The sequence below is a fragment of the Corvus kubaryi genome, unplaced genomic scaffold (assembly GCF_017639235.1).
Source record: "Corvus kubaryi isolate FWS band 111438036 unplaced genomic scaffold, C.kubaryi_AGA036_p1.0 64947, whole genome shotgun sequence".
Lineage (NCBI taxonomy): Eukaryota > Metazoa > Chordata > Aves > Passeriformes > Corvidae > Corvus > Corvus kubaryi.
Window position 1 is genome coordinate 66,526 of NW_024581630.1, and position 14,158 is coordinate 80,683.

A 14,158-nucleotide genomic window follows, 5' to 3' on the forward strand; every position below is an offset into this window, starting at 1 on the left:
GCAAAGATCATGAGCTGGTTTTCCCTGCGTGCTATCCTTCAACCCTGTAACGATCCAATCTCTTTATGGGGTGGATGGTTATTGAATTTGTATGCCAGCTGTGTCCAGAATCTCTGGGGAGGATGGGCTGTAGTGACGCCAAGCAGGGATGAGTTATGAATGGAGACAGACTATTACAAACATAGGAAGTAGTAAAGACCCATTTTTCAGGAGGCATTTAAGAATGCACTTCACAGTATGTGTATATACTTGTTCACTCATATAGTCTCACCTGAATGTGCCTATATGGGCAGATAGAACCACAGGATTCACTAGAGGCTCACACACATGTTTTTGTTGTACTCTAAATCAGATAAACATGTACTTTACTTTTCTTTTCCAGACTAGTTGAAAACTTGGTGTGAAAATGATCAACTGCAACAGCACCTGTGCAGTAATTATGGAACTTGGTTTTTCACCCTTAGGTCACTTTGCAGCTACTGACTCTTGGCCCATAGTCCAGGAGCATGAGATGGGCAGATTTGCAAGCTGTAGGACAGTTGGTTGCTGTGCCCTCCAGGTAGGGTTGGGGACATTGGTGGGGCAGTGTGTGTGGGAAGCCCGGCTGTGCCTGCTGGTAATGCAGGAACTTTTATCTCTAGGGCCTGTCAATCTGGCACCTTTCACAAGTGTTAAATTCACTTAAGTATATTTTTTAAGAAGCTGTCATGAGACATACTGAAGCAAATATGTCCTTCGGTGGTTACACATGGACTAAGTTGTAACAATGTTTGTGAAGTGCTTTGACATCCCCAAGTGATATGTTTGGTACAGCTTCCACATTTGTTCGTTTATTCAAGTCTGCTAAATAGTCTTCAAAGCCAGTGGGTTAAAGAAATACCTGACTGGACACAATGCATCCAAAAGGCCAGACCACAGAAAGATGTTCATATAACTAGAGGACACCACATACATCTGCTGGTAGGAGAATTTAGTCTACAAATAATAGAAAAGCTTTCTAAAAGATGTTGTGGTAAGCATCTTTTGACTGAGTACAGAGATCATATGGTCCTTGCTTTATGTCAAGTTAAGCCGTGATCATTTAAAATAATACTGATGGAATAATTGTTTTCAGCTTCTAGGCCAGATTCTCAACAAGTATAAATGGTAGCTATGCTAATTTACACAAGGTACATTGAGGACCTTGCATGGTAGATTACATATTTATATATAGTATCATGTGCAAACTAATGAGGTTATTTCTAATGTTTACCATTGTAAAGAACTCTGAAACTTTAAATCAATCTCCTGCACTAATGTAAACAGTGTATTCTAACAGAAACAGATAAAAGTGCACCAAACATGTTAAATACATTATTAGGTCAATGAAGATCATTCATATTGATCCAGGCCTGGCTTCACAGCAGTTTAATCAAAGCTTCCTGGAAGATGTAACAGTGGTCATGGCATTCACTGCCTTTTGTGCTGACTCAACAAATGACTAAAATTTCATTACTGCTGCAACTGACAACTTATGCAAAATTATCCAGAGCAGGCTAAAAAGAAGGGTAGACCAGTATTTGGAGGTGGAACAAAACCCAGCTTCTGTTTTAATGGGGAAACGGTGCTGCCAGATGTTGCTGATGATCCACCCAGAAATTTGTGGGCTCTTGATAGCCACACTACTTGCTTCCCCTCGATCTGGCAGATTTACATTAATTGGATTTTTATCCTGTATGGCAGTGACCCAAGATATCAGTACCCTCTTACTCCCTACAGCCAAGGAACAAAAAAAGAGGGATGAAAGTCTTTTGTTCCTTCTCATGGCCTCTAAGGATGACAAATAAATCTCAGTGCTAGTGCTTCCTGTGTAATATGAGCTCATAGTTTGTTACAGAACAGGAGGATTGGGAGAGTCATTCAGCTGTGTCAAACAACAGCAAAATGAAAGAAAAAGGGTCTGTAACTTGGCCACATAGTTATCTGAGCTGCAAGTCATTTTTGCTCTAACTTGAAGTTATTAATAGCATAATTTACAAAAGCCTTCAGCAAGACTTAGGTGTCATTTTATGAGGCACTAAATAAACACTGAATAACAGACAAAGTCTACCACCAAGAGTTTACCATTGACACAAAACTCTGAGAGCTGAAAAACGAACACTGGATAGGTAGGAAACTGAGCCATAGAAAACACTGGAAGAATTACATGATTTGTTAAGGTAATTTGTAGAAAAGCCAACAACTGACCCCGAATTCTGACCCAGCATACAGCCCTTCTCTTGAGAGCGTACCACAGTGAGGACACTTCCAAACAATAATACAGTGGCAAAGAACTGAACCAGCCTTTTGCTTGGGCTGCTCTTGGATCTCTGGAAATTAAAATCACAGTCCCAGAAGAGCAGTGCTGCACACGTTCCACCCGCTCTGTGTTAAACAACTTCACTGCTTGGAGGCCTCTGCTCTTCTTCCACCATCAATAGGTGACGCTGTTTACAGGTCATTTGAAAGATACCTGTGGACTTCATGGCAAAATAGTCTATTATACCTGTCATAAGGTTCTACATCTAACTGTATTATGATTTCTTATTAAACATTGCAATATATTTTATACCACAGTATATCAAAAAAGTCTGCATTAAGTTAAATTATTGCACAAATATATATCTTTTTAAAAAAGAAGAATGTTTCTCCACCAAAACACATGGTCTCAAACATCTGTTTAAGAAAAAAAACAAACCAAAAAAGCTTTATAGAATGCCTTTTGGGACTGCACAAACTGCATTGCTTTCTGTAACTCTTATATTTTGTGTTGACAGCTAAAGTATACAGCATAGCACAGCAGTAAATGGAAAAGCTGCCCAGATCTGGGCCGTTGCTTAGAGGTTTCAGGTTCACCCAGCTGGATCAGCCCCCTCAGGTGGGCCAGGACCCACAGGTGACCGGTCAGTCAGAAGCACTGACAGCTCCTCTGCTGGATCACTGGTTCTTTTGTCAGGAATTTCTGCTTCTGGAGCCTTAAGCTACATCTCTGTTAAGAACCATGTTAGCTCAAAGCGATACTGGATTAATGAAATTGAAAATGCTCAGAAGAAAAATGTATGTGATGCTTTAACCACTTTTAAGAAACATGAAGTGCAAGTGATGGAAGGGTGACCTTTTTTCCACCAACAGAAGCCCAGCCTAACAGGCACAGTGAAAACATAACTTATCCTTGTGCTTCGTTCTGTTTAAGATGTGGTTTTAACAATTTTTCAGTACAGGTAGAGAGAAATAAATTGTTCATGAAGTTTTAAAATAAAGATAAGAGGCCCATACAGCCCTTTCTTTGGTCAACACTGGTACTTTATGCCTTGGGCCTTAATTTGTCAGGGAATATCACACCTGCAAGATCATCACTAGAGTGGTCTTACCAGTATTTTCTACTCTACATTAGCTGAATGAGTTGGCTTTTTTTTAAAAAAGGCTTCTCTTGCAAGGTGGTTTTTCAATTACACCACTGCTATGACGATTCATTAGAAGGAGGCCATCACCTCTTTTTCTCTTTTGCAGAAAGCACATTTTGGTAGAAAGGAAAGTAACAAAATATGCTCTGCCTAGCTGAATTTCTGCCAAATCACTTTTCAGGGCAAAGAAAACTCATCTGCAATGTGCCACAAGAACACCTGGGGTCATTAAAAGTCCCAAAAAATCTGGTAAGATAAAAAAGTGAAACAGGAAAATGCTAAAGGAGGATGATGATGATTATTGTTATTCATCATCTTTTAATCAGTTTCATTTTTGACTTACCAAGAGCAAAGAGGCAGAATAAAGGAAACTTAAATGGTTCTTATCATTTATAGTCAGAACTTCATGCTAAATATATTTGTTTCCCTTTGTAGTTACTGATTTTGGTAAATCTAGCACTTTCAAATCTACTAATATAAATACAGCCAGATTCAAAGTTATTGGTACATCCCTTTAGTAAAGCATAGTACTAAAGAATAAAATAATAATCTACTTTCTTAAAAATAAAATGCTGGTTATCCATTTCCTTCAGAATTCTAGCTCTCCCTCAGGTGAAGTCTGGAAATTTTAAATACACTGATCCTTTGCTCTGCCACAATTCTCTCTTTTGACCTCTTAAATATTTTTTGTCTGCTGTCACATTTTTCCTGATTTGTTTTTAAATTATAAATCTGATTTTAGCTTCACTTTTCTTAATCACTTGCCATAATTCTTTTAAAAAATCTACATGCAGTTTCATTCTTAAGGCCAACCAAGGATTTACAATATGCTAAACTGGGCAAAAATTCTGTAGTAATCAGCACAATATATTTTATACTCCATCACAATAATTTTTTCTGTCTCCACATTGATATAACTTTGTCTGCTTTTTACAATGGTTTACTACTTAAATAATTTAATACAACAGTTGTTATATTTTTATTGCAAGCTTATAAAACTTGCACGGTAAGTCTCTTCCATGCAATATATTAAATAAAGAAATGACAGAGAAGAAGGGGAACTGATGATTACTAAAACTGTAATTCAGGTTCTGAATGTGTCATAAAGTGCTTCTGGCTCACTTGCATTCTGCACATCTTGTCAAAGTTCCTCAGATGAACCACCTCTTCATATTCAGTTCTCCTTGCCTGTTACTCCAATGTTGATATCGGTAAAACAATTATTTCGCATTTCAGTCAATGCATTGATGAAGGGACAGTCAAGGGGAAAGGACCCAGCATAAAAATCCAAGGGGCAGGAATGCCATTGCCAGCTCTGCCACTGAGTTGCTGGAAGACCCTGGGCAATTTATTTGGCTTCATGAACATGAATAGAGCTATGATTTATTTAATTTTGCAAAAGCTGCAGTGGTGTATAGACACATGGCTCCTTAAGTGTAAGGAAGGACCTTTCTCTCTCATTTTTGTGTTTCTAAGCAACTGAAATACTTGATCCTTCAAAAAAATCAAACTCCAGATTTCATGCTTCCATTTTGTAGAATAAAAAAAAGTACTTTCCCGTCTTTGTGAAATGCTTTGAGATTGCCTGATGAATAATTGTTACTACTTTAGTATATCTGAGAGCTTATGTAAAAGATGCTGCTTCAATAAGACTCTTTTAAATGATGTTTTACATTAGAGACCCACTTTAAATACTTTTACAGACACAGTTCTGTCCATGTCTACAAAGTAGGTCACTGTATATCCTGTATATCCACAAGAACATATAAGTGAGCTATTTCTGAAACCCCTCTGCTGATAGCTTACATAAAAATAATAAATAGTGATCTAAATTTATGTCAGAAGTAAATTTTACTTACTTGGAAATCCTATATGCATTTCTATTTCAATTTCCATCTTTCTATTTCTGTAATTATTCATCTTTTTGAAACTCAGGATAAAAATTTAAACTATCTATTGTACAGATTCTAAGGCTAGGCTTGATAAAAACATCCAGAAGATATTTCTGATGGCTTGGCCCAAAAATACATAATTAATTCCCATAAACCACTTACCTGTGTAGACTTAATGTTGCTAATAAGATTTTTAGCAAGATTATTATTATTACTATTATTATGATTATTACTATTAGTCTAGATTATTAATATTACTTAGTAGAAAGGCTTGTAACCTCTGAGAGATACAAAATAGACAGTTGAGAAAGGAACTTACAAACTTTCCTTTTTGTAAAAAAATATGGTAAGAGTGCAGCTATATGAAGATTAATTTCTGAATTGTGTTGCTACGATTTCAGCCCTTGCCTACATGAATCACTCATTTTGTAGGGTGAAGAACCACAAATGCCTGCATACTCTCTGAAATCTCTGGTTTTTGCTGGATGCTCGACTGCTGCAATGTGAAAATGAATAATGGAAATAAAATCAGCATTGAACTCCTAGACTAAGCAGCACTGAGCTCCTAGATTAATAAGAATCCTCTAATTCCTCAAAATATAAAGCAAAAAATAAAACTTGGAAGACAGCTATGCTTGTGGACTTTAAAAATTTCAAGAAAAGTACCTAGAGGATTGCAACTCAATTTTGTTTGATTGTTACCTTTTTCCTTCTTTTTAAGTATCTTAGCTATGATACTTACCTTTGTATGTTTGCAATTATAAAGGAAATTAGATCAAGTAATCTGTATTATGTGATGGATTTTAAGAATTAGATTAAGCTCCCCCACTCCAGAGATGGATGCATGCTTAATCAGTTGAATAGTATTTGAGAACTGATGAAAAATGTGCTGCATATAGTGTTATAATTTCTGTTTATGGCCTATCAAACCAGAAATCTACTCGCCAGAATACTGTTTCCAATAGAAAGAGACAAACTGTGGATCCTTTGCAAAGTATTCAATAAGGGTGGTCATACTAGGAATAAATCATTTGGAAGGCAGGAAAAACTTCTAAGTAATAAACAAGAAAGCATCCTTGTAATCTGAATCATTAACTCCTTAGTGCCAGCCTAAACAGAAAAACAAAGGTCACAGAGTGCCTAAAGAATGAGCTAACTTCCATATGGAAATGTCTAGAAGTCATCCATTACTATTGCTGCTTTTCCATATAGCAGACACTGAAATCAATATGCTGCATTGGTTCAGTAAATTTGTCTCTTAACAAGTTAATAAAACAGTGATCCCCATGTAGTCTTTTCATCACACTTTCATAGAAAAAAATGAGAATATTAAATGTGCTAAGATAGAGAAGATCTGCTCCATTTGCTCTGCAATGATAATCTTTTACAAAAGAGGATTTTTATTATTAATTCTTTGCCTTCTGGGGATATTATAATTTCCTAGAATGTAAAAATGCCTTAAGCACAGCAATTTGCTGAGCTAGACTGAATTTCAGGATGTTTCAAATGAGTGGATAAACAACTGCATAATAAGCAATTATTAGATCAAGACTGTGCATTACAGATATAGCAGTGAACCAGCCAATGGACAAGCAAGTTGCAGATACTGTTTTTAAAACTAAGAGTTAGTGATGCTTTGATGTGCATCACAACATTTCTATCAAGAATTAAATACCCCACCGCTTATTTTTTCTTTAGAAATGCAGATTATTCTTTCAATCAAATCCTTGGGGTCTTAATCATTGGACACATCCCTCTGCATATGAATAATAAGGAGTTTACAGGCTGAATATAACTCATGTGCTAAAAGTGATTAGACTGAATTTTTTTCAATTAAATAGTTACAAATCAATTGTATAGGCATGTTAAAACCTAGTATATTCTCAAGCCTTGAATTCTGCAGCTCCTTAATGAAATATATTATTTTATCTTACTAAATAAAGAGTCAGATACACTATAGAAAAGTCAAGTGTAAAATTAATATAATTTATACTGCTACCGCATTTGCAGGACCTGGGTATTTTTTACTTATACACAATTTTGTCAAGCAGTCAGAATGGCTGGGAAATGTGGCAGCTAGATGAGAAACATAACACTTAGGCTGCTTGAGATGCTGAGTAAAGTTATTAGCTGAGCTTTTCTCTAAAAGAATCAGACACAGAACAGTAAGAAGGGCTGATACCTATAGTGACAGAGCTACCAAAATGATTTGTCCGTTGAAATAAATGACACAATTCACACTATTCAAAATTAATGTTTTAATTCTGACTTGATTGCATCTATGAGGACTACTTTAAAAGAATTTAGTGATTCATTAGTATAAGTCATGAGTGTTACAAACACCATTTTTAAAATAGGAAAATTCAAATTCAAAACCAGTGGTTTGCACAAATTTTGTTTTAAATTTAGGATGGAGTTATTCTTATGTAATTTAATGGTTTAAAAGCCACACATCTGACGAGAAACAGCCCTCTGTGCTAAAAGATTATTAATCCCATTTTAAAATAGGATGAAGGGTCCCTTGGAGGTGTCTGTCAACTAACAAAAAGAACCTAGGTCATTAGGTTAAACAAAACAGTTAACTTCTTCTAGGCAGTTAGACAAAATTGATTTTATCTGAGCTGTCCAGGCAACTGTGAATCGCATCACTCTTTTTTATAACAGCAACAAGGAATTTAAATAGGTCTCTGGTTAAATGAGTTATTACTGCAAACAACTTAATTGCACTGTCACGTTATATGGTCAGCTAATCCTTCTTATTTCAATTCTTCTGGAATGGTTTTCCAGTCTCAAAACACCAGCTTCAGGTGGAAATTTAACTGACGTTCTTAAAAGACCGCAAAGCTAAAATGCAACAGTTGTAACAGCAGAATGATTTAGACACACTTTATTTAGAGACATATTACAATCTTTTTGTCTAGTAAACTTTTCCTTGTCACTCCCATTGCTCAGAAAAGTTTAATTTTAAAAAGATGCAGAATACAGAAGTTTGCCACTTGCTAATTCTGGCTTGGAAGATGTTTTAAAGGAAGTAGACTAGAAGCAGCTATAATCAGAAAAGCAGCAATATGAACTGGAAGCTTCTTACTCAGATCTGCTACTTTGTAGACTGCATTTCCTCTTATGTTTGCAACTGTGAGAGCATTTCAAAACCCTTGTGAAAGGGACCGGTCTTCAAATCTATCACGACTGGAGGGCTAAATTTAGACTTTAGGCCAGGCTTAATTTTAAGTGTTGGAAATGAAGAAGCTGTCTCTGACAGGTTAATTAAAATAAAGGAAGCTATTTAAATCTGCCCAAGGATATGCATGTCACTGGCAGTCTTAGTGGTGACATTTGGTGGGCAATGTGTAGCTGATGTAGTTAAATGGATGCACCATAGAAAATAATTTTTTATGGAGCAAGCACTTTATACACACACTATTAGGTAAGATAAATGCACATACTTTTAGCCCTAAAGAATCAAATTTAGCTAAGACTAATATGTTGGTTCTGTTCTAGCTAATGCAATTATTAATAAAGGGTTGCCAAGTAAACTTTCATCTGCTTTGGTGAAAGCAAGAGGCACTAACTCACAGTGATATATTTCCCTACATTTATAGGATTGCTGGCACAGAAGTTAGAATGTCTAACCTTGTTAGACATTGCAGAGATGGGAAGTGGGGAAAGGATTTTGGTGGAAGAGGTTGCCTCCTGTATTCTGGGGTTCAGCTAAAGGGTTTTAAATAGTTTAATGCACAAACAGTAGCAGCATGACTGCAGAGCTCATGCTTGTAGCCTACAGGGATGTTGCAGAAGAGTGCTAAAGAAAAGACATTCATGCAGCAAACTACTGAATCTCTGGACTGGGGACACTTGTAGGTGGATCTCTGTGACCTGCATGGTTTAGAGCGCTCTCTTCTTTCACACATACTGTCCTCTATAGGTGTGGGGTTCTGTGGTGCTGATTTTAATGCTAAACATGTTAATTTGTTTTTGGCAAAAAAGCTAATCAAGACAAGAAATGCAAAAAATATTTTAAATTTGGAACATGATTAAAGAAAAAAATTCTGACTCGATTCGAAGACAATGGTAAAACTAGTAATTTCAGTGAAGTCATCATGACCCCAAGACCACGTGATAAGGTTTTAGGAAGCACTGAAAAAACAAACAAACCACCTAATAAAGATGAGAGTTTTGCCTAAGTGGCCCACTAGTTTGTTCAGCCCGTAACCCTCCAACAGACTGCACAAAGTGCTGTGGAGAGGAACTGCACGGGACAGTACAGAGAATGCTGACAACTCAGAATGTTTTCTGGCACTGTACCATCACAGACATACCTGTAATTACCTAGAAGAAGCAACTATATTAGCTGGTGGGACATAAAAAAGTTAACTTGACATAGCCACCTATGTTAAGAGATTGAAATAGGACCACCCAGGCAGTAGCTTTTGTTTCTTCTTCTGATTTTGGTTCAAAATTGATTAACCATCAATTAGAATCAGGTCTTTAAATCTGTACAGTTCTCAAATCATTGAAAATTTCTTCTAGATAAAGTCAGCCAGCACAGCACAGCAAAGCAAAGCTATCCTGCCTTAAGATAACTCCAGGAAAGGTATCACTAGTGTTAAAGGAAATCAATGAAATTCTGCATAAAGGCCCAATATTGACTTTTTGCTCGTTGTTAATATGAAAAAGAAATTATCACTTGCTTATATAAATACAGAATAGTGTCAGAAATAAAAGATGCCTGAATGTTGACAATTATGTGCCTTCTCAACTAGCACTTACTACTTGATAGAAATTAAATGTTTTTAGCAAGAGCCATTTTTCAATTTTTATCATAGAATCATAGAATAGTTTGGGTTGGAAGTGACCTTTAAAGATTATCTAGCCCAAGTTCTCTGCAATGAGCAGGGAGATCTTCAACTAGATCAGGCTGCTCAGAGCCCTGTCCAACCTGACCTTTAATGTTTTCAAGGATGGGGAATTCACCCTTTCTCTGGTCAACCTGTTCCAGCATTTCACCACCCTCATTGTAAAACCAATTTTCTTCTGGTAAGTACTGATAACATTTATAGGATATCCTCACCTAATGCCAACGACTGGCACACTGTTCACACTGAGCTTTGGCCTGTTACATTAAGGAAAAACATCAGACAATGTACTCTATGTAGAGGAAGATAGTTTGGTGTATGTTTGTACCACCCTATGTTTGACATAGCTGTACTAGGAAGGATAATAGAAGTATGACTTTAACATTTGTTCTGACCGTAAGACTTAGATATATGCAGTACAATCACATCAGTGACCTTTGATAATGCTCCTCTGGTTACACTACTGTTACTATGAATTCTTAGAGCACAGCCCATGCAACTCCACATTCCTGGTACTCTTTCATGAATTTGACTACAGGTCATGTGCATACATTGCTGGTGATTTACTTGCAAGATTAGTCTTATATACGCAAGAATTGACAAGTCTGGACTAAAGCCAATAAAAGTATTTTCAAAAGTGCTTAATTCTTGTCTTTAGTCTTTATTACAGGCACTAAAACAATTTTAATAAGCAAGGCTTAATTCTATCATAGTAAGAGTAGACTCTATCTTTGCTTATCTATAGTTTAATTTACATGGCATTGAAGTTTCTGTTACCATGTGACCAGTCAGTATCTCCCACATTGAGCACAGCTTTACCCCTATTATGTAAGCTAGGACCTTTCACTGCTCAGCAGTATGTCAGCTCAGTAGAATGAAATATTTTCTGTAGCAAACATGTTGTTGAAAAACAGATCAAACTCCTGAATCCAAACTGTCAAAAGAAAAATGAAATACCCAGTGTCGTCCATGGCACAACACACAGAACCAGTAATAATTTAACTTTTGCAGGACAAGCTGATGTGTTTAATTTCTGTGTCAGTCATTTTCTAGTTTACTGTTCTAACATCAGAGCAGTATATTTTTACAGGTGATATGTTGGAAAGGATACTGTGATTTGGTGCAGGGTTTTTTTCACCAATACTTTTCATCTCTAAAGTTTGAAAAGGAAGGCAGCTTCTCAGGAAACCACCACTATTTCAAAATGGCCATTATACATCTGATTTGTCCTGTTCTGACTTTCCCTTTTCAATTTTATGCAACGGTCAGTGGAATTTCTCTCATCTTTCATAAGCATTTCCTGTCTTAGATCCTGGCCACCATTTCTCTCCAAACAGAGTAGGCTCTCCTGTGAGGAATAATAAGCCACATTAGTTTTGGAACCACTTTAATCAAGTAAGGTACTAGGCAGAATTCTCTGAAAGTGATGAGTAGTTTAAAAGGAGAAGAAAGGAACATAGTCCTCAAGAAATAATTTGTTCAAGAAAACATTTGCTCTCGCAACTGACTTTATGTAAATCACCATCAATAGTGCATGGGACTATTTTATGATTGTATGACAGTTCACTATATGGATTTCAGCTGTTTGTAAGCTTCCTTTTGAACATTAAGGAAAAGAAAAGTACTTTCTTTCTCAGGACTTTTGGAAGATACTGGTTACGCAGAGACCAATTCCTTCCTGTTGATAACAAATTATTTAATTTTGACACCAAGTCACTTCCTTGCCTTCTGTGTCTCAGTGGATTCTTATTACACACTGCCACAGACTATTATTTGAAGGAGGAAAAAGCTCAGTTTAACCATATAAAAAAGCAACAAATAAAATCAGAGACATTGAACAGCCATAACCACTACCCCAAACTTTAATGACAGAAGCAAAACATGTTCTTCATATAAACTTTTAATTACTAACTCATGGATTATTAGTAAGTTCATTACTTACTGAGCAAAATTAACTTGTGGTAACCTTTAACACTATCATTAATTTTTTATAGCAAACATGTATGCTCTAAATCCAAAACACACTTAAAAATTTCAACAGCACATCTCTCTTCATCCTACTCTGTGGTCACAACACAACTGAAAATATATTTAATTGAACAGTATGTATAAGTAACAGTGAAATTTGTCACCAACAGATAAAATAATACCTATATAATGAAAATACAAAGGAACATAGCCAAGAACACAGATTTGTCAGAACGATGGTGAAAAAACCAAGCTTACTGTGTTTCAGAACAAGCAGCACATATTTTTTTCTTTAAAGCAAAATGAATTCAAAGAATAGTGTTAAGGTCTGGTTCAGAAATATAAGCTGACAGCAAATTATGTATCAAGTTTAATTAGAGAACCTATGGTAACTCAAACTGTATATGGGGGAAAAAAAAGAGATGAGATCTGAATAGACACATTAGTGTAAATGTGTCTTTAAAAGATGGTCTGACCTGATGAAAATCCTGACTCCATAAAAGCTGAAGGAAGTTTTGCCACCAACTTAAATGGAGCCAGGATTTTATGAACTGTGTGTTCATTTGCACCTGTTTACATTGTCTGCTTTTTATGTCTTTTGGCATTTTGGAATCTGCACTCCTGTGCAGAAGGAGAGTAGGCTTGAGAAAATATTTGGCTAGAATTCAGGAGACAAAAGTTCAATTTCTGTCACAGGCTTACTGAGAAAATGTGAATAAGTCATTACCTCCTTCTCTTGTCTCCAGGTTGCTTCTCAGTAAAATTCAGGTGATGAAACTAAACTCCTTTCTAAGGTCTCCTGAGATCAAAATATAAAGAGTACTACAGCTAGGAATATTTTTTATTTTTCTTCACTAAAACTGCTGCTTACAAAATTCCAACACAAGACACCAGTGTGATACCTCTGAAGGCACAAGATGAAAAACGTAACTGGGAATTTTAGAACCTTCTGTTTCTCAGTGAGAATATGTAAGAAAGAAAAAATAGCTTTTAAGTTGGTAATAGTGGCATATATTAAAAACATTTGTATGTAAATACATGACTACTAAAGAAAGAGTTGAGGAATAAAATTGGAAATCCACAATACAATTAATGTGTTTATTAGAAGTAAGTCAGAATAGTAGAATCACTGCTTCCAGGTAATTCTTTGCTACAGTAAGCTGTATATTACCCCGGAAATGACACTAATTCTGGTGAATTTAATGAATTTTCAACAAGCTCTGCATGGACAGAACACTGAGAATGTTGACAGTCTTTAGTTGCTAACAGTTTGAACTTACTCCAGTAGTTACAGTTTTTTGGTCCACAGCCTGCAGAATGGCTGTGAACTATCTGGCCTTTCATTTTTAGCTTCAATCTTGCAATGAAATCTGTGTGAAAGGTTCCCTGTGGCTACAAATTCTATCCACTTCAACAGAAGGTCATGATTATGCTTTTAGGGACAATAAAGCATTTTAGCAAATTTTAGACAAATTCTATTTCTTTCCTGTTCATTACTTGACTTTTTATGAGTTTTATCTAACATAAACTCTGTGATCCATAAAGAAGACAAGCAACAACAATCACAGTCAAAGAGCTTTAGGTCAACCTAGTGAAATAGTCAACTCCAGTTCACAACTACAGGATGAAGCTTGGGGATGATCAAGAAAGTCACCTCAAACACCAGATTAAAACACCCGAAGGAGCTTTAAGATCATGAAACAGATTAATGAAGTTAATGCAAATAATTCCAAACATGCAGAAATGTTTAGCCTGTAGGAGGAGATAAAAGATTCATATCTGGTCAAAGGCTATTTATCAAATGAGCTAACATGGAATTGTCACTTTGCAAATTTAACACAACTAGTAAAACTAACAAGTATTGCTGCAGGAACACCAGCAGTTGTTTTACAAAATACTTGTTAAGGATTACAGTGTGTCTGTGAGTCTGTTTTTTTGCCATGGTGAACAATTTGGCAGAAGGGTTGTTCCCTGAGAACTGTATCAAGAACTCTAGTGTTGAATTTGATCATTCAAGATG

General features: G+C 36.1%; 1 protein-coding gene across 5 annotated transcripts in view; it reads right to left on the bottom strand.

Annotated features, from left to right (window-relative positions):
- The window catches only part of LOC121672767 (zinc finger protein 770-like), a 110,371-nt gene that overhangs the window by 56,743 nt on the left and 39,470 nt on the right, over positions 1 to 14,158 (bottom strand). The window contains exon 3 of one of the 5 annotated variants that reach the window (XM_042045585.1): positions 12,866 to 12,937. The exons of the other annotated variants lie outside the window; for them this stretch is intronic. Coding sequence (XP_041901519.1) covers positions 12,903 to 12,937 — 35 coding nt within the window. The 3' untranslated portion in view covers positions 12,866 to 12,902. The remainder of the gene's footprint in view (positions 1 to 12,865; positions 12,938 to 14,158) is intronic. 5 annotated transcript variants of the gene reach the window in all.